At 42.6% G+C, this 26039-nt stretch overlaps 1 protein-coding gene across 1 annotated transcript; it reads left to right on the forward strand.

Moving 5' to 3' along the window:
* The first annotated feature begins 415 nt into the window (after window positions 1-415).
* Window positions 416-24764, forward strand: LOC140157789 (ubiquitin carboxyl-terminal hydrolase 1-like). Its single transcript, XM_072181038.1, is given in 9 exon segments — window positions 416-504; window positions 12616-12794; window positions 13419-13505; window positions 16384-16558; window positions 18266-18366; window positions 19165-19652; window positions 19654-20508; window positions 21158-21347; window positions 22000-24764. Coding segments are annotated over 8 exon segments (2433 nt in total). The 5' UTR covers window positions 416-504; window positions 12616-12645; the 3' UTR covers window positions 22388-24764.
* Window positions 24765-26039: the final 1275 nt, after the last annotated feature.

The raw sequence follows: 26039 nt of genomic DNA on the forward strand, positions 1-26039 counted from the left end.
CCGTGATCATGTTTGCTTTTTTTTTTGTATCTGAACTCTTAGGACACCCAACACCCCCCCCCCCCCAGTTACCCTCTCGGCGCGGGTTAAAAATTCAAGTGTGCATGACGGTCATGGCTGCGGGCCTCAATTCAAGTTGCCAATTCATTAAAAAGTTGTGTTTTATGACTAGGCATATGAGTTTTTGTCTAATTTTGTCCAGTTTTTGCCGTTTATTTTAAATCACCAGTCAACCACTGACCCCACATGTGTCTTTAAAAAAATAAAATGTTTTTTATACAAAAAACAAGACCGCCACAAATTCTCTGGCTACCCCACCCCCTGGCCCTTTTAATATTGAAGTTGCCGCCCTCTGTTTACTTGACTTGATAAAGTTTTATCATTAGGTCAAAGTTCACATAATTGCAATGGCGGCCTTTATGTGGCGGCAAACATAGACTTGACAGGGAAAAGTTTGGGATTGTTTTTGAGAGTCACAACGATCAGCAAAATATTCATGTAAAGGTAGGAACTGAAATGAAGTAATTCTCATTATAGGTAGCCACGTAATAAATTGTGACACGTTGTACACTGGCATAACGCGATGCATTTAAATGCCCAAGCCCAATCCATGAATCGACCATTGCATTGATTAACTTTTAAGTTGAAGCCCCATTCAAATGCATGTAGCTAATTCAGATACTGTCAGCATATCAGTATCTAAATTGTAACAGATTCATGTAAATTCCTTATTTTTGTCTTAAAGGAGGATTTCGTGATCCTAGCATCCTCTTTTTATGACATTTTTCAGTACCGGTAGATATCCACGCAGGGGTGGAATTTCGTAAAGTGCCACGGCACAGGAGCAGTGTCCGATTTACAAATTTTTTCCTACCTGCACTGGTGCATGTAGCCCAAAATTTCTACATGCACAGCAAAAAGTGTGCATGCACCAAAATTAAAGCAAACATAAAATCACATTGAATCACGATCATTGTCAGTTAAGCTTGTAATAATATTCCCGGCTCCATTGTCATTGTCATTTTTATGCCGATCACTCGCCGATTTCTTAGCCAAAACACTGGATGCTGTGGCTTCATCTGTTCTAGAACTAGTCGCCGACGAGGTGCACAATTTCAGAATGATGCAAGTGTTTTTGAGCTATTTCCTTTTTTGCTGGACATTATTATGATTATTTTCCGTGACGTAAACAAATATTTCCCACGGTTTAAATTCGGTTCTTTTTTTCAATGAAATGAAAATGACAGCTTCTACATGTGCGAGGGTATCGGGAATTGGTGGATGACGTCACATTACGCTAGCCCCTAAGGGAAGTCATAGTCTCGGACCAGACTGTATGTGGCTATCTCGAATGTTCGTTAGGATCGACAAGTATCAGACCGGCGCAAACTGGCTGTGTAGAAGACTAGGGAAGTCAATGAAAAAAGTGACAGTTCTCACGTGATAGGGGTATCGGGAATTGTCAATTGCGCGATTTGACGCCAGCCCTTCTAATGAAGTCAGGATGTTGCGCTAAAAATAGATTGGGTTTTTCCAAATCGGACTGACTGCTTGTTTACTTTTGTATATTGCCTTGTCATATCGCTAGCGCTAAAATCGTACATGCACGCGTGCAGGCAGGTAGTGAAAAGCTGCATGCACAGAGGGAATGTTACATGCACTGGTGCAGGTATGCAGGTGGTAAATCGGAGTCAAGTGGATTCTCGCAAGAGAGTTTTATGCGAGAGTCCATGGATTCCCGTAAATGGATTCTCGTTGTACAATCTTGCGGGAGTCCAAAAGGTATTATATGTAGGTCTACGTAAAATGCATTCAATCAAACAAACTAACAAATAAACTAACAAAGTTAAGTTTTTAATATATATGTGTCATCATACTCTCACTTCCATATGTCATTGCATCTTTGGCGACTTTTCCTTTATATTTTGCAGGCTTTGAGTTTTAAGGCCTGTTGATCATTCCCAGCGGGAGTCCACATGGACTCTCGCAATAGGACTTTTACGGGAGTCTCTGCGAGAGTCGACTCTCGGACTCCTGCCGAAATTCCACCCCTGCCACGAAAAAAAAAAAGCTTATTTCCAAAATTTCAGTTGATTCCGATTTTGCGTTTGCGAGTTATGTATGATTATGTGTATTACACTGCTCCATAGACAATGTGTTGTAATTTCGTTCTGGTGCACCAGAACGAAATTCAAATTTGGCGATATTTTTGCTAAACGAATTAATCTGCAAGAAATATTTGGTAGGTAACCCAGGCAAACCTTAGTTAACACATTTGCTACATGTAGTCAGCCAAATTCGCCGACAATGTAAATGCATTTTTACATAGAAATTTAAAACAAGTGCCCGAAGAAAGAAACCTACATAAATATGTTTTCTATACTTCACTTGACCCAAATATGTGATTTTTTATGGTGATAAGTCACCCGCACATGGAATTTTAGAGGGATTTGGATAGCAGTTCCATTAAAAAAAACTGCTATCATAATGAGACTTAAGATCTAGAAACACCCCGAAATGCCGTTTTGGGGAATTTTGCTAGCTGAAACTTTTTGATGAAAGTCAATCTTTGACAAGATGTAACTTTGCTACGGAAAGTGCTATGAAAAAATGGTTTTCAGTTTTGGCTTTGTTTACTCAAGGGCTTTAATTTGATATATGAAATGATGCAGTTTGATGGCAAATTTGAATTCACCTAGCATACCTATATTTGGTATAAATGTAGCCAGAGGTATCCAGTGGTGTAAAAATCGCAACTTTTTTTTGGGAAAAGTGGGGGGGATGAGGCTGTGGATCACGAAATGCCCCTTTAAGGTGGTATTGGATGCATTTTCTAGAAATTAGAAAATGCTTTGAGCATGTTTTAAACAGATTAATTGAGTAGGGTAAAGTACACTGATCAATATGCCTTTTGTTTGGAGCAAATTGGACATACGGTTTCCATAATACATCCATTTATATTTTCTTTGTATCCTATTGTTTTTGTCAATAATCAATATAGTTAATGAGCTAAAAGGACTGGAAAGGCTCATTAACAGGGGTAGCGCTAGGTCGCTTTTTGGGGTCCCGGACCCACCAAAATAGAGTTCGGACCCCCTGTTTTTCAATTTTCTGCATGTTCAGGGGTCCCTGCAGACCCCCGGTTTTTCAATCTAGCGCTATTGCAGACATATTACTTATGCTGTATTTGTGCAACTCGGACTCGCCAAACTCTACTCCGGACCCCCTACTTTTTAATTTTATGCAAGTTCGGGGGTCCCTGCGGACACTGGAGTGTTTAGCTCTAGCGCTACCCCTGCTCATTAATATGTAATTTTTGCCAATATTTTGCTAAAAATCAATGCATAAATGTTCATGGTACTTTTATTTTGCATACTTTTGCCCTGAAACTTTATCAAAGTGTTTCTAATATGTTCTAATGTATTATATAGTGAAGCCGCCCTCTAATTTGCATATTTGCATAATTAATGAGCTAATTTGCATAAATGCTGATTAATTATGCAAATATGCAAATTAGGGGGGCGGCTTCACTATATAATACATTAGAACATATTAGAAACACTTTGACCAAGTTTCAGGCAAAATTATGCAAAATAAAAGTACCCTGAACATTTATGCATGGATTTTAGCAAAATATTGGCAAAATTATATGTTAATGAGCTTCTCCAGTCATTTTAGCTCATTAACTTTATTGATTATTGATAAAAACAATAAGATACAAAGAAAATATAAATTGATATATTTTGAAAACCGTATGTCCGATTGACTCCAAACAAAAGGCATATTGATCAGTGTACTTTGCTCTACTCAATTAATCTGTTTAAAACATGCTTAGAGCACTTTTATAATGCCTCCATAACCACCTTAAATACACGGCTTTCGGCTAAACCACTAGCAGGCTATGTTTACACTGACACTGAATGGGCCTTTTAAACAAGACAAGGTGCAGGTGGTGTAATTTCTGTTACATGGTCAAAATTTACAAAAAATATTTTTGATATGTTGTAGGCAATGTTACCCTCTAATCATTCATACGCATGTACGGTACGGTACCAATTTTTAGTTAAAAAATGCTGTTCGTTTTGGCAATTACTTCTAGTTCACCACGTAAACTTGTATGGCTCAAAATTCGGACCGCTCGCCATTAAGTTTACTGCTTTCTGTGTTTTGAAATTTGTTGACGTTTTAACGATCCCCGATTCCCGGTGGATTATTTTAGCTGTGTCACGTCACATGCATGACGCTGGTGGTGGGTACCAACCAAACTTCAGAAGAAAAAAAACCTTGATCGCCGATAACGATGTGATATGGTACTTACATAGGATTACACAGAGATATTTCTTGCCAAAATTTGGCAAAACTAGGCAAGTTGGCCTTACTTTTTCTGCGTTATGTGATGTTTCGGGAGACTGGGAGGGATCATAATCAAAAGATGATGGAGCCTATTCTTGACTGTGTAATATTCCTTCACCACATTGCCGTACGGTAACAGTCTTATACGATGGACAGATAGTATCAGTTTGTGAATGAGGACATCGTATAAGTTCCTTGTACTAAATTACTTCAGGAATGCCCTCAACATTTTTTTAAATTATAGTTTTTACACGATTGTAATGACTAATGTACTTTAGTTGTTACCACGTATAGGTTCACACAGGGAATTATACTTTATAGAACATCATAAACGGTTGAAAAATAGCATGTAAAATGTAATATGTAAACTGTTGAATAATGAGAAGGACAATATCGACCTCTTCTGCTAATTGCAAAGTAGCAGCGTTAGTACCGCACTAGCGGCAATGTAAATCTGAAAGGATTTTGTTCAATGTGCCTGGATATGTTCACAACATAGTGATGCATCAGTCTCACCTTTTAAAAAAATTATCTCAATAGGCCAACGGGTTGTGAAGTTATATGTAAATAGTATTTTATTGGCGACTCCATTTCGAAAAATGTAACACCGCGAGCCTTTTTGCATGCCCACCTTATGACATTCGACCATTTGTAATCATTTTCACCACAAAATATGATATGAAAACACAGGTGAGCAATGTATGAATATAATGGAGAGGTCAAACAGGTTGTTAATTATTCTCAATATTAATATTTTGCGACATTTATAATTTGAAAACAATTTATACGGTAACAAAGACACCCTGTGGCACCTGCTACAACTTGAGAACAAGTCCTCAAATGTTTGAAATTTGTAGAATTACTACAACTGTGTGAGGGACATAAAATATAAAAGATCATGAAGATACGTAGAGGCCTATTCTCAAACGTTGAGAATTTAGACTTTGAACACATATGGACTCAGTACACCGGTCGATCTTACCGTTTCCGATGTTGATTAAGATACTTCTTGCAACGATAACGAGGTGCGGAAAAAACCAATAGTCATTTTGTCCCACATAAATGAATAAATAACAAAAACCCCCCGATCCCCCGAGTGGACTCACCCATTCGGTGACGTCACACACGATAATCAACCCTTATCCTCCTTGGTTTCTAAATGAGATAGACGTGTGGATTTTTCTTTACCAACGCTAAGTATCATTACTAACCAAAGGATTTGAGATATACAGTTTGTTTGTTACACTGAGGTAAAACCAACCAGTATAGTCGCTAGGGAGATAGTTTTGACGACATTTTTCGCTAGAAAAGTGACAAAACGATCCAAAAACTTAGCTTGTATGTGTGTTTCCGTTCATATCACGGGACACACGTTTTCAAAATGGCCGCCCTTAGGACGCCATTTTATTTTTGTTCTCACGTAAAACAACTATAACAGACTAGTAAGTTACAATAGATGTTTGTACAGTACTGTGTATACATGTATGGTGAGTGATTATCGCTATGTTTATGGTGTGCTCTATCGTTATATCTTTCAGTGCGCGTCTGATGACGAGTTACTGCTAAGAGTTCGTGGGTTTCGAAGGACCAGCCTGACAAATCTTCCCCAAAAGGTTTTCAGTTTTTCATCCCTTTGTATATATATTTTTATATCATACCACTACATCAGCGTCAGCCACTGTGCGTGTGGGTCTGTTTATTGGGCTTGAGCTTGTGTTCGGGGTAGTGCTGTACGCTCCCGATTACTACAATGTCTAGGCCTTGTCAATCATGCCCTTCCCTTGTGCCAGAGTGGGACCCGCATCCACTCTGCTACTCCCCAGGGATTGCTCTAAATCAAATAAGTGTGCTTCCTTTTGCATAGGCTTATCGGACATCCACTTCGAGGATTTAGAAAGTAGCGCTTCGTTTAGGTCTTCGACACAGACAGAAGACGAAGACTAAGAAACAGAAGCCTACAGGTAAGATTGATATGGTAGGTACTAGCGAGGCGGCAAGGGCCACGCTAAGGTAACCTCTGGGGCGCCGGTCCCGGGCAAGCAGGCGGACCCTCCGGGGACTGCTAGCGAGCCCGAAGGCCTAACAGCCAGCGAAAGCACTGACTTAACGTCTAAGCTAGTAGCAGGCAGCAGGGCGGTACTTGCCCTAACAGGCGAGTACCAGTCTACCAGTGAGATCTCTAGCGAGCTTCTTGCAGGTGGACACCCGTCTATTGCTGGCGAACGAGCGGGTCTAGCACCCGCGGCAGTAGCCGGCGACGGACAGTATGCCAAGGGTACCCGGGCTTGCCTGGGTTGAATCCTAGCATACAGCGTGCAGCGGACTTGCCTCGGCGGTCTGTAGCACGCGCAGCGTGCCAGTGGAACCCGGGCTTGCCTGGGTTGATCCACGGCACGCAGCACGCTCTTTCGTTCCCCGCAAGGGTCGAATGAAAACGCATGGGTTTAGCAGAGACGATACCGGGGCTAACGCTTCAGGTGTAGTCTTAGCAGAACCAACTGGGGTTGTCACACGGCAGCGTTCCATGGTGGGACCGCCGAGTGATTCCCTGGGCCTTGGAATGGCTGCCGGCTGTCCTCCGGGACTGGCTAGCGGCTATACGGGGTTGGGCTCGCAGTCTCTCACGGGACAGCGACCCAAGTGCAAACAGTGGCAGCTACCGAGGCGAGCTACGGCTTGACTTCAGTGGTAGCCACTATGCACGCAGCCCATAGCTGCCGTGAGTGGTCCGCCACACAGCGACCTTAGGCGAGGCTCAAGAGGTTAGGGTAGGTAGTTTGAACAGCCTGGCTGATCAACAACCCACTTATGTCCTCGAGAGCCAGCAGAGCGTGGTGATCCATTACAGTCAATGGGTCAATTACCCTCTTATGATCGATCACTATCTATTCAGCGGAGCATGGCTCCATTGATTGATACTGCCTATTCAGGTAGCGAGGTGACTGATCGGGGGTATACACGCTCAGCTACCCGTGATACTAGGCAAGCTCCTTTTAGCCAAGGGACAGCCAGTATAGCGGGGTATCCATACACACGGCTTGATCCTCTAGCGGGGAACGCTGTGAGGCATGGGTACAGTGGTACGCAGCCGGGAGCCCTACCGGGCACCTACGCTACAACCACGCAGGTACCGCAGTACTCGTCCTGGTTACCACAGTCCCTGTGGCAACAGGGGGGGGGGGAGGCGGTACTGGTACTGCCGTTCCATGGGGTTTCCCTGGTGGCGGATCCTTTCAGGGTCAGCTACCAACAGGGTATGCCCGTGGTATCCGCCGCAGGGTGGTTTCTTCCACGGTCTACCACCGTGGCAAGTGCCGCCTAGCGTTGGGCAAGCAGTACCACCAGTTGTTACCCAACCCGGCGGCGAGTGGCTAACCCTGATACAGCTCAGGGTAGGCCGCACACTGCTATGGCTAGGGCGACAGCAGCGAGAGCGTCGCGGATCCCGGGTGCTATAGCTAGCATCTCGGGGTCTAGCGGGAGTACTCCCTCTTCTGCTGGTGTTCAGTTGGCTAGCCACACGGTGGCGACACCTCCCTGTCCACCTTCAGATGCCCGTCGTCAGATCTCTTCCTCATCAGAGAGTGAGTCAGAGTCTGAAGGCGAGGGAAAGGAGTCGGAAGATGAAACCAGTAGCGACTCACAGTCTGATGAGACTGTGCAGCTAGCTTCAGGTATCCTTCCCCGCTTCCCGTGAGGAACTCGCTAGCAATGGTCTGCCTGCGGACACCGCTGAGGTGATGAGCCGTGTGGCCCAAGGTTTGGGCCTGGCTTTCCCTCAGGAGGAGTCCGTTCAGGAGGACCAGGGCATCTTTCAGTAGGATGCCCAGCTAGCTGGCGTCCACACAAGGGTCGCCCGCACTTGCATTCCCGGCGGACCTCAAGGGTAGGTTTCAGTGGGGCTGTCAGGCTCGCTGGAGCTTCGACGCCGCGTGCTTGCACGCTTCCACTGCGTGTTTCGCAGGAGGACTACTGAAACCTACCTCAGGGTCCCTGACATGGATCCAGACGCGTTGCCAAGCGCCTGCCGCTGGCGGCCAAGGCGCGCGGGTCGTTCTCCCCAGTGGGAGGAGGAGCTAAAGCTCATCGATGGCGAGCACGCCGCTTATCAGAGTCTCTAGCGTCGCTACCACGCTTGCCGAGCACCTCGGTAGGAAGGTAGCGAGCGACCACGGGCAACGTCGGAACTCTTCCGCGAGGTTAATCTGTTAGCGGTGCTAACAGCTAACCTCAACGAGAGTTCTATGGGCCTAGCCCATAGGATGTCATCTCGCCGACGGGAGAATGCCTGTCTGTCCCTCCAGTCAACTTACGGCTCCGACTTTGCTGATGCAATGAAGAAGTCAGACTCGGTGGGACAGGGGCTACTCTTTGGACAGGCCTTTTGCGCTACGGTTGAGGACCGGGCAAAGAAGGCCACCAATGAGAGCACTCTGAAGAAGTCGGAGGCTGCCCTGACCAAGGGAAGGGCAGTAAGGCGAAGAAGAAGCACAAGAAGAAGAAGTCTTCTAAGCGTTCTTCAGCGCCAGCTCCGGCTTCAGCAGGACGCCAGCACCACAGACTACACCCGAGCCCGAGGCTACTCCAGCACCTCCCAAGAAAACTGGGAAGCGCAAGAGTAGTGCTGGACCGTATGGCAAGCCCCTAAGAAGAGCCGTTCTTCTAAGGGTGGCAAACCAGATCGGTCCTGAGGGCACGGGCGGTCGACAGTCCATGCCGGCAGGTTTGGACTTCCACAGGATTCCCCTGTGGGCGGCCGCTGTGCATTACGCCCAGAGATGGCATGCCATCTCACCGGGCGCCTGGGTATTGTCAGTGGTCAGTGGGGGTTACAGGCTGGAATTTACCAGCCACCCCACGTGCGCCTGCACGATTCAGAGGTCCACGGTAGTGCCGCCAGACGGCCCCCCAGCGTCGGGCACTACTGTCAGAGGTCACTCAGCTTCTCACGAAGCAAGCGATTGTCCCGGTCTACCCCCCCTTTCACCAAGGGGTTTTGGAGCACTTTTTTTCTGGCTCCAAAGAAGACCGGCGACTGGAGGCCCATTCTGAACCTCAAGCCGTTGAACGAGTTCATCAGGCCCAAGAGGTTCAGAATGGAGACTCTCGCCGGTGCTAGCCTGCCCCATCAAGGGTATGTGGGCGGCATCGCTAGATCTCTCGGACGCATATCTGCATGTGCCGATCGCACCTCAAGATCAGAGGTTTCTACGCTTCAAGGTACAGGGTCAAACTTACCAGTTTCGATGCCTGCCATTCGGCTTGTCCACCTCCCCCAGAGTGTTTACACTCCTGGTCAGGGCGGTGGCAGCGTACCTGAAGCGCAGGGGAGTCAACATGTGTTGCTACCTGGGCGATTGGTTCATTTACGGACGCACCCCGCTGGAGACACAGTGTCTCGTGGAGTTAGTAGTCCGTACCGGGCGGGACCTGGGATTTCTGATCAACGTCAATAAATCCAATCTGGTCCCGACGCAGACACCCACTATTCTTAGGGGCCCAGATCAACCTCAAGGAGGGATCGCGGTGCCCTCACCGAGAGGGTGACGAACATGGCGAGGTGTGCCCGACTCTTCGCCGAGTGAGCGGGGCACCCGCTGTGGCATGGATGAAGGTTTTGGGCCTTATGGCCAGTATGGTAGACCTCGTACCGTACTGCCGCTTTCACATGAGGCCTATACAACTACACCTTCTAGCCTTTTACAGGCCCAGTCGTCACCCAATATCCCTCGCGGTTCCGATGTCGGAGATCGCGCGAGAGGAACTCTGGTGGTGGACCCATCAGCCCAATTTGACTCAAGGTGTCAGGTTTCCTGCACCAGCGGTGCGTCCACGTGGTGACGACCGACAGCGTCAAAGCTGGGCTGGGGGCCACATCCACGAGACTCAGTCTCGGGCCTATGGTCGGCCACGAGACGGAGTTCCATATCAACCTTCTCGAACTTTGGGCAGTGGAGAGAACTCTCCAGCATTTCGAGAAGGTGATCGTGGGATCTCATATCGTTGTCCAAACAGACAACACAACCGTGGTGGCCTACCTCAACAGACAAGGGGCACCAGGTCACCACGGTTATGCCTGCACGCTTTTCGCCTGATAGGGTGGTGCAAGGCCAGGCAGATTACGTTGAGAGCGATGCACATAGCGGGAGTCACCAACATCCTCGCGGACGATCTGTCACGAGGAAAGGTGTCGGGACCTACAGAATGGTCCCTTGCTCCGCAGGTCGCCCAGACGCTCTGCGAGGTGACGTACCCCCCCTCGATAGATTTGTTCGCATCTCATCGAAATCATCAGCTGCCGGTGTATTGCTCAAGGGTCGCAGACCCACAGGCATTCGCCGTGGGCGCTCTGTCCGTGAGACTGGGGAGGAATGACTGCTTACGCTTTCCCCGATCTCACTGCTCGCAAGGGTGGTGACCAAGATCGGGAGGGAGGATTGCAACGTCATTCTGATAGCACCGTTCTGGCGAAACACCTGTGGTTTCGACCGATGGTGGATCTACTAGCGGCTCAGCCGCGAGTACTCCCCGAGTTACCAAATCTACTCCGGATGCCGGAGGAGAGGTACCAAGTCTACCACTAGAGCACCTGCAGTTAGCTGCATGGCCCTTATCAGGGAACGTCTGCGGCGGAGGGAGGCTTTTCATCAGAAGCTGCTTCTCTCGCATCGCCGGGGGTAGACGAGTCTACCCTCCGTGCGTATAGTCAGCGTTTGGCTCCCTACTACGCATGGTGCGATGAGAAAATACATCTCCCACTAGAGCCCCTGTGCCTCTAGTGGCAGATTTTCTGACAGAAAAGTTCAGGTCAGGACTTCAGCAGGCAAACGATAGCCAACTATAAGTCAGCCATTCTCTCGATTCATCGAGGATTTGAAGGCGGTTAGACTATCAATTCAGATGGGTCCCTAAGTCTTCTTCTCGACGGTATGTTCAACGGCGCCCGCCCGAAAGGAAGGTGGTCCCTCCATGGGACCTCAACACAGTCTTGGGTATATTAAGGGTCCCCTTTTGAGCCCCTGTCAAAAGCGACCCTTAAATACGTCACTCTTAAGGCGGCCTTTCTTCTGGCGTTGGCTTCGGGACGGCGCTGCTCTGAGTTGCACGCAGTCTCGACGTCAGCCTCCGTATTTACTAACAACGGAGCGACGCTGTTTCTTCGCCGGATTTCCTTGCAAAAATGAGCGGTACATTCCGACACTCGCCCTCTTCCTCCCAGTATTGGGCAGGGTTAAATCAATAGCCGAAGACAGGTTGTGGTGCCGGTGAGGGCGCTACAGCACTACCTTGGCCGAACACAAACCTTAAGAGGGCTCATGACCGCTTATTTATCACTCACGCAGAACCGCACGGTCCAGCCGCTAAACAGACTCTGGCACGGTGGCTGGTCCAGGTGTTGGTGGACTCGGGCGGCAAAAGGCGCCGCCCCAAGGCCCACTCAACCAGATCTATCTCATCTTCGTGGGCCTACCATAGGGGGTCCCCATAGAAGAGATTTGTCAGGCTGTGTCTTGGAAGAACCCGTCGTCCTTTTCCACGGTTTACTACAAAAGCGTAAACCAACGACCAGGCGATAAGTTCTCCAGGGCTATTCTCGCGGAGATAATATGGTGGTTGGGTATCAGGTGTTTTGCGGACAATCAGAATTCCAACATGGTAAGAACCAGTGTTTCTATTCTTAACCACTGAACTTTCAGTTCAGGGTTTTTATCTGTTCACGTAGTCTTTCTGTTTCCGGCCGTGAGGGGGGAAATAGTTTGACCTCGCGATTACCATGCTACCCACTCTCCGATCCTTATCAGATGCTGGCCAATCTTGTACCTCCATCCGTCGGTTACTTGCTAGATCGATCTTTCAGATGTTGATGCAAGAAGTATCTTAATCAACATCGAAGCGGTAAGATCGACCGGTGTACTGAGTCTAGTCCCAAACAAAAATGTTTGGTAGACTCATAACCGGTGCGATCTTACCTTTCGATGTTGATTATCCCGACCCCGACCGCCCCTACAAGTTTGGCGGTAGGGCTGCCCAAGTCGGATAAGGGATGATTATCGTGTGTGACGTCACCGAATGGGTGAGTCCACTCGGGGATCGGGGGTTTTGTTATTTATTCATTTATGTGGGACAAAATGACTATTGGTTTTTTTCCGCATCTCGGGATCGATGCAAGAAGTATCTTAATCAACATCGGAAAGGTAAGATCGCACCGGTTATGAGTCTACCAAACATTTTTGTTTGGGACTATTTCCATATTTTGTTAAGGTATTTAGCTGTTGGTGTGATGCTACAACAATGGCCACCCAAAGCCCAGTCAAGAAGAAGCCTAGACTTTCACTAAAGTTAACCAGGAAAGATAATCGCAATATAACTGATGATGATGAGAAGAATGAAGATGCTCCACCAGATATAGACAACACAAATGATACCAATGACTATCATCTGTAAGTTTACTCATTATGATATTGGGCTATTCTATTTGAAATTCATACACCCCTAAGATGGAAGATGTGACCATAATGTTCCACATAGATAATGACTATGACCATATGACCACATAGGGAGTGTAAATTTCAGATGGGCTTACCTGAATAGGTAACTCTAGATTTGAAATCTACACTCACTGTGTGGGAGATCACATCTTCAGTAAGGGGTGTATGGATATGGATATTAACTGCAATAGCTTTTGTGCTGCATTCATATGCACTTTTCTCAATTGTCTCTAGATTTGTGTGAAATACTAATTTATTTTCATAAATAATTATAAATTTGCCTATTTCATTTAAAATTTGTTCTTTATCTAATGTGTATATTTACATGAATTGAATGTGATTTGTTACATTATGAATTTTATGTGAGAACAAAAATTGTGAATAAATTTTGAATATTTGAAATTTTTAAATTTGAATATAAAACTATAAAAATCGGCAGTGCATACATTTATTTTTGTAGAATTTCAAACAAGTTCAATTACAGCTTAAGTGACAACATACCTTAACATTGATTTTTAAATCTAATCATACATTTATTTTAACACAGTTGATTTTGATTCAATTCCATACATTCAGGTTTGAAAACCAGTCAGAAGAACCTCAGGAATTACCGCCTCCATATTGTGGCTTAAATAATCTGGGTAACACCTGCTACTTCAATAGGTAGGTTTAAAATTAGTCCTGCTACCTCTACAGTCAGTCTACTCTGAAGTACAAAGCAGCCGCGGATCCAGAGACCAAAAATACGGGGGGCGCAAAATAGGGATGAGATTGGGTGAGGAATTATATGGCATGAAAGCGATCATCGCGTCAGCTTATGCCGACGCAGAAATGTCTGAGGGGATGTGCCCCCTGAGAAGTGAGAAACTTTTGCAAAATGAAGACCTAATTGAAGCCATTTGGTGGACCATTTTGACACTATTATTATTGAAATTTGAGTTTGAAAAGATGGAAAACTTTTGAAATGACCATGACGGTTCATTTCCCATTAGGGACAAGTTTTCAATATTATTATATAAATTCAATTGCTAGCGCGGCCTTGAGGGTGTGTGTGAGGGGATATGCCCCCCTCAGAAGTGAGAAACTTTTGCAAAATGAAGACCTAATTGAAGCCATTTGATGGACCATTTTGACACTATTATTATGTGAAATTTGAGTTTGAACAGTGTTGAAAGAGCGGAAAACTTTTGAAATGACCATGATGACGGTTCATTTCCCACTAGGGGACATGTTTTCAATATTATTATATAAGTTCAATTGCTTGCGCGATGCAGGGGGGTGTCTGAGGGGGGATGTTCCCCCCTTAGAAGTGAGGAACTTTTGCAAAATGAAGACCTAATTGAAGCCATTTCTAGGACCATTTTGACACTATTATTGTGTAAGAAATATGAGTTTGAAAGAGCGGAAAATTTGTGAATGAACATGAGAGCTTATTTCCCATTCGAGGACAAGTTTTCAATATTATTATATAAATTCAATTGCTTTAAACATAAAGTTCCGGGTATCCAAAGCATAAAGAAAAGGGTAACTTCTTTATACATATAGGGCCTACGCAGGGGGTGTCTGAGGGTGGATGTTCCCCCTCCGAAGTTGGAAAATTTGGCAAAATGAAGGACCAATTGAAGCCATTTGGTGGAAAATTTTGACACTATTATTGTACAAAATTTTAGTCAGATAAAGTTCGGAACGTGAAAATGAAGGCACAATCGAAGCCATTCGTGGACCATTATTCACTATTACTGTAGGCCTAATCATTCAAGTTATTACTTAGAACAATATAGGCCTAAAGTGTATGGGTGTCCGAAACAAAAGCGAAAACGGCCAGTTGTTTACGCATACGTAGGGGTGTCTGAGGGGGGAATTTTGCAAAATGAAGGTCCACTTGAAGCCATTTGGTGCATCATTTTAACACCATAGGTATACGTATATCATTGCTTTAAACAAAAAAGGGCCCGAATTCTATTTGCAAAATTTTAAATGTTACACTGGTCCACTGACCATGCTGCCACTTTGTAAAACTTGAGACACACAATTAGGCCTACTAAAGCATGCATGAATTGATGTCAGTATTGACTCCGTGTTAATACCAGGTTAATACTGGACGGGCCCTGCACTATAGGCCTATCAGAGCTTTATATCAGCGGGCTCGCAGTACTATGATTTTCACGTGGTTTTGGGCCGAGGACCTTCATGCAAGTGCCTAAAATAATCACAGGTGTAGGCCTATCCCACGCCTATAGGCCTTCAATCGACCCGACTGCGCAGTTTTTAGGCACGGGCCTACTCAATTATGCGTAATTTAACCTTTCGCTTCTCTTTTTCTCTTCTCTTTTTCTCCTTTTCTCTTTCTCTCCTTTCCCCTTTTCCCGTTTTTACGGGGGGCGCGCGCCCCATCTTTCCTACTTTTGCTATTTTTACGGGGGGCGCACGCCCCCTCCGCCCCCCCCTCTGGATCCGCACCTGACAAAGTACCAATGTGGACGCACACATTGTGCCAACTTTGAAGGCACACATACCTCAGCAGAGACGCAGCACTGTGCACTGTTTTACGCACTGTATACGCGAGCGTTGTCACTTTGTACTTCAGAGTAGACAAACTGTATTTGTGGGCATGGTGGTGCAGCAGTACGGAATCCCAACTTGTGATTGGAAGGTTGCTGGTTCAAACCCAGCGGTGCCATGGTGATGTGCACTGAGACATACCATGTGTATTTTGGGAGCTGGGAATTTTAACTCGATGTGCTGGAGGAGTTGTGTCCCTACCTAAACTAAGTCAAGGGAATCTCCCTAAACACCAAGGAAAAAGAGCTGGCTACTGGTACTTAATACTTGGCCTGTAAGCATTGCTCATAATGCGTGAAATTCATTTTTCAGGGGTATCAACTTTTACAGAAGGGCTTATTTTTCCATACTTTTATTTTGAAGAGATATTTTGAATGTTTGTCAATCGGTAAGAGCTTTTTTCTTCCATGAATTCCTAAAGTTATTTTTTCCGCACAAAAAATAGGGTCTTACCTTTCCCTTACCTCCAATTGTGTGACTTTTGGAACAATCTGGTAAACATCAACTGCAACAGGTAGGTCTAAAATTGAATAACCAAATCATATAGGTTACAAAATAGTTACTTTGATTGTCATCATAAATCTGACTGATCTGGAAATTCTGGAAAAAAGTTGGTTTTGTTTTGTTTTACTCTACAAAATAATACCAACCCTAATTTTGGAAATAAATTCTAGAAATGTGATGTGCTTGTTTCATGTAGTAATGTATGTAATGCACTGGTTAGCAATGATGCGCCCATGTTGTCTGCATGGTTTACTTAATGAAGGCAGTTAAACGAGCGAATAAACCACACAGATGGGCTGGACACAACTTGGTGGTGAACAACGACAAAACATGATTGAATCCACTCGTATGATTGAATCTGTATCAACAATGATGCTGTGTCTTACTGCATCCATGCATAGTTGCATACATTATTTGTAAGTTTGGATTGTTGAATCACCACTACACTATTATTTCCATTACTATTTGTTTACAGTGTTCTCCAGGCTCTCCGTTATACACCAGGTTTTTGTGACGGACTCAGGAATCTGGCAGAGGTAGCCAAGAATGTTGAAGATGACACCAGTCCAAGAAGCAAAACTGACTCCAAACAAAAGAAGCAGTCACAGGATTCAAGAATGTTACTTCAACTAGTGATCAAGTTGAACCAGGTAAAATTGGTAAACTTGTCCTAGTTCTAGATATTTTTTGTCATAACTCCTTTGTTACTAATCAGTTGATTTTACTCATTAGCCATCAACTACATCTTATCCCTTTTAGCTAGGGTTTTTTAACTTCTGGTATTTTCAATCATCCTGTCCTAAACATTGCCAAAAATATGATTTTATCTTGCCTGAATGAGTTTAGAATGTAATGGGTTATTCTAGTTGAATACATAAACTTAATCTCCCACACAGGGGGCATAGATTTCAAATGGGGTTACCTGAATCGGTGACTCTATTTGAAATCAACACCAGATTACATTACCGGCAGGAAATACCCTGCCCGGTACCAAATTGGTTTTGTAGTGTCCCGGACCTAGACCTAAATGCTAGGATCATTCATGGTTGACCTAAAAAAAAAAAAAAAAAAAAAAGAAAAAAAAAATTCAAGATGTTTTGTATTTTAATATGAAAATTGATAATTTGTATTCATGTCATACTCTATTAATGACGTTTCACGTTTAACCGACCGTAAAATGCACTATCCGTTTAGGAAAATCATTAAACGTTTAAACGTTAAAAAAAAGAGAACCACTGGACCTACCGTATTGTCTGTAATAAACGCCTCTGAGGCGTTGCATTTTTTCCAAAAGGGGGCGTTTTTATTGGAAATGAATTGAAAACAGTGAAAAAACCTTTAAAATCTGGTTAAATTTCCCGATGGTGCTCCTGTAGAAAGGAGGGATTTACACGTACCTAATAATGGCGGCGCCACAGAACAGTGTGGTTAATGATATTTTTGTGGTAAATACAACAAATTTACACCTGTAAGTGCATCATCAAGCAATAATCTGGTGAAATGAATGGAAGTTTGAGTCGTAGTAGGTTTTGTCCATGCAATTGAATTTAGCGATCGTCAATGATATGACTGACGCAAGTTTTAAGCTTACTCAAAGTCAAACGATATGGCATGGAATTGGATATTGGAAATGTTTGCATTTTTGTCAATTTTTCATTGAAAAATTGGAGGGGTGTTTATCAGAGGGAGAGTGTTTATTACAGACAATACGGTAGGTCCAGTGGTTCCTCGAAGTCGCCGAAAACATACGTTTACACAGTTAACCGACCGGATTGTGGTCAGTTAAAAACGGTTAGACAAATAACCGTTAATTTACACCCCTACCCCCGAGTGGAAGATTAGGCCATGTCTTCCATAGGGGGTGTGTGGACCTCAAATGGAATTGCCCAAACATAAAATACCTGCCACTGGTGAGCAATTTTGGTAAAACAGAATGCAAGTAGCATAATCCAGGTAGCAAAAAGGAAGTGATCAAATGACAGTTTCAGACAACATTGTAAACATTTATTACACCATGTCTAAGTATATGAATGTGCTGGCAGTTGCAGGGGAAAAAGAATTACGGCAGGGTTGTAGCCAGGACATTTATAGTGTTGGGTAGCATTTGATGAAAATCTTGCATATTTGGCCATTCAACAAAATTGTGCAATGTGAGTGGTTGGCTCTAATGCCAAAATTGCAGCTGAGTGGTGGGCTCCAAAACTGAGAGGTGGGCTCTTCCCCCACCACCGCCTGGCGCCCACTGTAGCTACAACCCCAGAAACATACCTGTAAATTTGTCCGCTTCCAAGTATCAGAATTAAGAAAAAAATCAAGTTTAATTTGATTTATTTTCTTCTTTTTTTGTTATAATGTAGTTGTTTGATGAGATGAAGGCTAAAGAAGAGCAATTTGCCATCAACCCTTCACCAGACCAAGAAATGAGTATATATCCTGAAGAGGTCCTTGATTCTCTCAGGTAGGTTGCACAACTTATTCTTAAAGGCCCATTTAGCAATTTGCTGTACCAGAAGACTCTAAAATTAATCAAAATTCAGATTTTTGCATTATTGAAACAGACAAAACAGACAACTGGCAAATGTAAAATCATCTGATAAAGACAAGGTTGAACATCAAAAGGAAGATGGAATGCTTATTACTTACAAATGGCCATCATATTTAGCCTGGTACAGGACCGTACAGTGCTAGTGGGTAACACAGCAATGCGAGCTTGCACCAACGATAGCATTTCATACTTTCAGAATCAGAGCAGGTTATTTACATGTTTTATGCAATGTAATATGATGTATTTGTACAGCAAATATTTGAATGGCCTTAAATGTACAAAAGTGCTTTAGCTAACTGCGGAATTTGATATCTTTAATGGGAGATATAGTAGGGGATTGGGACAGAAGGTAGACAAGAATGTGAGAGGGGGCAGGAGGAATGCTAGAGAGTGAGGGGAATCTGAAACCAAGCTACTGTAACAGGAAATATAACAAGTACATGTAGGTGACTAGAATGAACCAGAAATTGAAAACACATTTAATAGCATCAGATCGCCCGGCACAAAGTTTTCTATAATTCCTCAGCATTATGTGGAGGGGATTGTTTTTGAAATTGAAAACCTAGAACAGGGAAACCATTTAGTAAAACAAGATGTGTATTATGTATTTAATTTTGTATTAATGGTGAAAATGACATAACATAATAATTAATATAAAAATGAATCGTTCATGTTTAATATAAAAATGAATCTTTCATGTTTATTTTCCAGGGAGCTGAATCCAATGTTTCAGGGCTACTTGCAGCATGATTCACAAGAATTACTTTGCTCTTTGCTAAGTAAACTGCAAGATGCATCCCAGAAACTGCTGCAAATAGCTAAAGAAGAAAAAGAAAATCCCAAACGCTACAAACATTCTAAGTTGTCTCTTGTGAAAAGTCCTCCAGAAAAATCTGAAAATGAGAAAAATGCCGATGATAAACTAAGAAATGATAGAAAATGTCAAAATTCAGCAGCTGAAAACTTGTCCAAAATATCAACAAATGAAACTAATACACCCGTGGTTGCAGATGAAAAGGTAAAGACTTCTGAATCGTCGATAACAAATGGAAGTGGTGGAAGCATGAATGGAAGTGGAATAGTAAATGGAAATGGTAAGGTAAAGACACGGAAACGAAGATCATCATCACGAGACTCAGAAGCGTCTAATGAAGATTCAACTCCACAAAGAAAAGTGAAAAAAGAAAGCACGCTCTTTGACTCCTAGTAGCGACTCTGTGGTGAAAAATAAAACTGGAATGTCAGGTGACCAATATATGAATGGCATCAATGGGAATAGTAATGATGAACTGAATCCTGCAGGAGTGGTTAATGGAAGTGGGGATGCAAATGGGAAAACAAAAGATAAGGCAAACTCAGGAAAGACTAAAAAGCGGCTTGGGTTGGGGAGAATCCGTGTGCCATTCAACCAGCCTACAATTCTAAGTAAGTTTGGTTTTAGTAAGAAAGATGGTACTCCTGTGAATGGTATCAGGTATAAGAAATTAGAAGACCATGATGAGGTCAATGGAACTGAAAATGGGACAGACACCAACCAGCATCTTATGAATGGCAAATGTGAAAGTATATCTGATGTAAAACCTGAGACAAATGGAGTAGTATGTTACAATCAAACAAATAATAACTCAAATCAAAGTCAACCTCATTTGCCAAATTCATCAGAAGAAAGTGCCAAGTCTAAAGCAGACTCCAAATCACCTGTATCCGAGCTTTCAACAAAATCAGCCACATCCACAAATAGCAAGAACAGTGTGTGTCATGAAACTAAAACTGTATCCAATGAAAGTGCCTCATCCACCAATAATAAGAGTGGGTGTCAGGAAACTGATAGAGCAGCAACCAATGAGAGCGAGGTGGAGTGTCTAGGAACTGTCAGTAATGTAGACAAGCAATTACAAACGGTGGAGAAAATGTTTCAAGGTTCATTGGTGTTAAGAACCAGATGTATGGAATGTGAGGGGTTTACAGAGAGGAGAGAAGAATTCCAAGATATCAGTGTGCCTGTACAGAAGATGGACAAAGTGGCTGAGTCTGATGAAGAGGATCAGCTTCCAGGTAAGTGACTGACAATAATGGCTATTGGAGGTAAGATCAACAGGTGGATGATACAAATTGATTAGAGATAAATCAATACCAATAGCAGGGGTGTCAGAGGCCACACACCAAAAAACGTAACTGGAGGGGGATGCTTGGGGAGCACAAACTTGTTAAGGTACTGACAGAATTATTTTTTGCCAATGGAAGTTGTGAATTGTTGACCCCAATTTTTTTAGCCCAGTTACCCATCATATCTTCAGTAAAGCAATGTAAAGAATTTCAAACATGGCATTAGCCAGAGGGATGTCCAGATGTCATTTGGACGCCCTGTTTTCAATTTGGACACCCTAAAATTCCGATTTTTATAATGGAGTAAATAGGAAGAACAAGGTATTTTTGACCATTTTGGACACCCTAAAGACACCCCTCTGGCTAATGCTTTGATTTCAAATATCAGTTGCCTATTCTATTTGAAACCAATACTCCCTCTGTAGAAGAAAAGCTAAGCTAAATCTGCCACAGGGGAGTGTTGATTTCAAATGGTATAGCCTTTTATGCAGTACACATGCTACATGCAATTTTAAAGTGTGAAGGAACTCTGAAAACTACATAACAAAACAAAATCCTGCTGTTAAACATTGAAGGTGGTTTTTAAAATCTATTGTAGGTAGCTCCAACAACCTCTCTCTTTCGTGGGCTCTATCAGAATTTGCTTGTGCAGAGAAACTGACAGCTGAAAACAAGTATTTTTGTGAATCATGTCGTCACCATACAGAGGCTGAGAGAACCATGTTGTTTGGCTCCCTACCCCCAGTTTTGTCTGTTCAGCTGAAGCGATTCTGTGCATTTGCTGGAAGGTAAGCTTATCTCCTGGTGTCTGTAACCAGAATTAAGTGTTGATTTTGTTGTTACTTGTCCTAAAATATGATTAAAATCAGAAAAACAGATGAAAACGTTTATAATCACAGGGCTAACTAACATGGACCAGATCGTGTCACATATAGCCGTGGGTTCTTCTTTATAGAACCCATACTTGTCTAAATATTGAGTGCAAGACCATTTAGCAATTGACAACTCCATAGCAGTCTGCACCAATATACATCTAACCTTGTTAATGAAATGGGGGATCATTAGAGCAAGGAAGAGATTGGCGTAACATAAAAAGAAAATAAATAGGATAGGTAGGTAGTAGGGCCTATTGCATTATTGCAATATTTTTAGGGTCTGTCGAGTTACGCCAATCAAACAATTTTGTTTTTTAGGCATTATTGCGATTCCAGTGGTATGAATATGAAGTGGGTGTTGAGCCAAAGACCTACATTTATTGGGCTATTCCATTCGAAATCCATACACCCCCTGTGGAAGACATGACCATAGTCGCCTACACAGGGAGTGTGAATATCAAATGGGTTACCTGAATGGGTGATTATATTTGAAATCCTCCCTGTGTGGGAAATTAAGGTCATGTAAATTGTGATTCATGTTTTCTTTTTACTCATTCTATTTCAGTTTGGCATTTGGTGGCATATCTAAAGTCAACGATCATCTGGCAACACCTCTTACCTTGTGTCTTACTCAGTGGTGTACCAAACAGTGTCGTCAACGCAAGCAAAAATACGCCCTCTTTGCCGTAGTCATGCACAGTGGTGTGTCTAGTTCCAGTGGCCATTATGTCTGCTATTCAAGAATTCCAGTCCGTCAGGTAACAAAGACCTATGATGATGTCACAGATATCATTGATCGGGACAATAGTAGAGAAGTTTGGGGACATTTTGATGATGATAGAGTAACCATTTATAGCGACCAGGAATTTCATCAACTGCTGCATCCAATCAACAATTCTTTCACAACAGCTACACCGTATCTATTATTCTACAAAAGAATGGAGATGGTATGAGAAGGGGATACAATTGTGTCTGAGAATCAGTGGTGACTCTTGTTGACACATTTTGCAATAATCATTTGGTTCTTGCCAATTTAATTACTGTGTGGACCTCAAAGTGTATAAGAATCAACTTTCACTCTAACAGCTTTGTTGACAAGAATTAACCATGTGGATTCTGGCTAAATGCTGGCTGTAAAGATATTGGCAGGTGGTGACAAATGTCATCCAGAAATGTTGTCTTGTTTGATTAATGGATTTAATAATAATGGATTTGGTTATTTGAGGTTAGCCTTGTACTATTTTTGTTTTTTGTTTAATTCTAGTTGATTCTGACCACATCTTTTCAAGATATGTGAATTTTGGATTTATTACTGGGACGGGCAAAAAAAAAGGCGGTTAAATTATAATATAATAAAGATGTTTGGAAAGCCAAAATGTACGATCTTACAAATGTTTTTTGTATTTTTATACCCAAACTTGATTTTTTCCTATAATTTTACACATATCCCAACTTACTCCTAAAGGCTAAAATGGAACCAGCCAAACTCATTGTGTGTAAATTGTCAGTCAACAAGTAAAATTGTGTTTTGACGTAAGTCCCCCATGGAACCAGCATGTTAAATAGTCAAAATAGCCAGTGAGGTTTTTTTTTCATGTCACCTCGTTATTTCAGCTTAAAATGGACAGAAACCCTTCCTGATTAGTTCAGTGTTTTGGGTGAAGAATAATGAAATTAAAAAATTTGATGGAAATTGTACATGGATTTAAGTAGATCAGATTTACAAATTAAGGCCATAGCAACACATACTTGAACTATTTGAACCCCCAACCAATATGCTGTAGAGGTCTGGTTATTTAATTGTTTATAGCAGTCAAGATAGCTCAATAGATAAGGCATTGGACTATGGTGCGAAAGGTTGCGGGTTCAAACCCCTGCGATGGTACTTAGTACGCTCTACCCTTTATGGAAGACACAACCTTAATCTCCCATACAGGGGGTGTAGATTTTAAATGGAGTCACCTATTCAAGTAACCCCATTTGAAATTCATGCTGCCTGTGTGGAAGATTAAGGTCATGTCTTCCATATCAACTGGAATAGCCCAAATCATATGGTGGGCAAAGTATTTGTAGCCAAGACACTGCCTTGGAACATTGGGGTTCAGCTCCATGTGATATAAAAAATGGTCTTATTTTTCTAGGTTATGCAGGGACTGTCTTTTGGAATTTGCAGGAGAGGATTAAATAGCTCATTCTGGAGCCTTCAAGGAGAGTTGTTTAGAGCATTTACAATAGAATGAAAGGAGAGAATGGTTAACTAAGGAGAGCTAAAAATCACTCTCCTATATCAGATTTAAGTGCTCTCGCTCTTCTCAAAAGGCAGTCCTTGGATTTTATGTTATAGTGTCTTCATTATATATAAAATTTATGCTTGGGATTTGAAAAGCATTTTGAGTTACCAGGATTTAGTGTTATAGATTTCATGTTAATGAGTTTCCATTGTATAAGGACATTGATATCAGACAACAATGCTAATATCTCGATCTCTGCAAAGGGAATATGCATGAAGACTTATGTGTGAAAACTGGCCAAAAGTTTCTCTGATTACAAAAATGCCACCATGCTCAAAGGGATGAGGAAGGGACCTTCAAATATAAAGAGCACCAATCTTTATACTGTGTTTGGCTTAGAATTGGCAAAAATTGTTTGATTGTTACTGCACACGTTGATAAAGTCCCAACTTGCACTCATGTAAATTCACATGCAAGTGCCAATCACGCATTACGCAAAGCGCAACTAGCATAGGCCCCGAACCCAACTGTGTGCACACCAGTCTAACAATTCTATATCCAATCATGATGTTAACAATCTTGACCAATTATAAGCTGACCATAGTATACATGGATGTGTTGTAAGATAAAATCACCAAGGAGTCTTCTCTTTGATTGAATTTTGTACATGTAGATCAATTATCCATAATTTCATATTACATAGTTATGACAAATGTTTGCTACCTCATGAAGTGATTTAAAAATGAATATGTTATGTATGACTTCCAAATTTTTGTATCAATTTATAATGTCTAGTTTTTGTGATGTGCAGTGTGTCCAATAGAACCCATATAGAACTGTGCAACAGGTTTGTTTTTTGTGAGGTTAATTTTTTGTAATTTTCACTGTTCTGAACAGTTCTGGAATTTTTCAAATGGAAGTTACCATGGTCACTCTAATTAGCTGCTCTATTTGAAAGTCATACTCCCTCTGTGGAAGACTAGCTAAATCTTCCACAAGGGAGTATTGCACTTAAAAGCCATAATGTATGATCTTATAATAGGAAATTGGTCAATTTTGTTGAAACCTGAATTTTTGGCATATTTGCAAGTTTACATAAGTCCCATCGGCCAAATTTGTTGTGTTTGTCGGTAAACAAAGTAATTTCGACATTCGGTCATATCATGACTTTAAATCCCCCATAGAACTCCATGTTAAACAGCCAAAATAGCCAGTGGGGTTTCTTACATTTGACCTTGTTGTCAGCCCTCGAATTAAGGATCTGAAGGGGCACTGCAACTTTTTTAGGGCAAGTTGATAATTGCCTTGGATTTTCACTGAAAAGGCAAGGCAGCACGACAATTTGTAATATTTCAAAAGGGCATCAAGGCAACTGTTGAAAATTTGAGAAGGGCACCAAGGCAATTTTTCAAAAGCGAATAGATGCATTGCTGTCAGCTGAATTCGACAGTCGACACCAAAGTAAAATTCGACTCTCAACTTTACACTAAAACTAACCTGCTTGCTCAAAAAAACTGCTTAAATAATACAAAGCAATAAAAAATCAACAGTTTAATTTACTTAAATTTTGCAATCCCTAGTTCTGAGCTGCAAAACTGACTCGAAACAGCTGTAACTTTGGTAATAATATTGATCAAATTTGCCGGGATAACAACTATTTCGTGCAAAACATATCTAGAGATGGGCTCACATGTACAAGATAAGACGATACCGGAAGGGGGATCGCCATCTGTTTGCAATGGGAAGTCAATGTTTGCTAATCGAGAGATCAATAATTGATTTGCCCAGCGCTCGGATTTTGTTCACTACACAAGGAATCTTTAATAGTTACTGACAGCGTTTCTGATTGGTCGATAGTAGGCTGAAGGTATTTCTCTGACCAATCGAGAAAATGAAGTCAGATTTCTAGCAACCAGATAATGTATAAAAGCCGATGTGATTGGCTGATTATGTAAGCTTACGTAGGGGTAATGAATATTAATTGACAACAAACTATTGTGTATACTGTGATTGATAGCTGGGTTATGATCAATTCTGTGGTTACGATGGTCAAAATAGCGATCGTGTTCAAGATTTTCGATTTAATTTTCCACAATTTTTTTTGGTTTTAACCAGTACTTGTTAATGATTTTATAATGAAGGGGCAAGGCTGGCCGGCTAGGGCACCCACGGCAACTTCATGTAGGGGCACGGCAAGTGACTGCCGTCGGTAAAGGACATATTTTGAGGGCATTGCGGCAATGGGGGTGGGCACCCACTGCAATATGCCGTCGGTGCCATGGGTTAATTCGAGGGCTGCTTGTTGTTTATGCTTAAAATGGACAGAAACCCTTCCCAACAGTTATTTCTAATACTGAATAACAAAACTAAAATT

The sequence above is a fragment of the Amphiura filiformis genome, chromosome 1 (assembly GCF_039555335.1).
Source record: "Amphiura filiformis chromosome 1, Afil_fr2py, whole genome shotgun sequence".
Lineage (NCBI taxonomy): Eukaryota > Metazoa > Echinodermata > Ophiuroidea > Amphilepidida > Amphiuridae > Amphiura > Amphiura filiformis.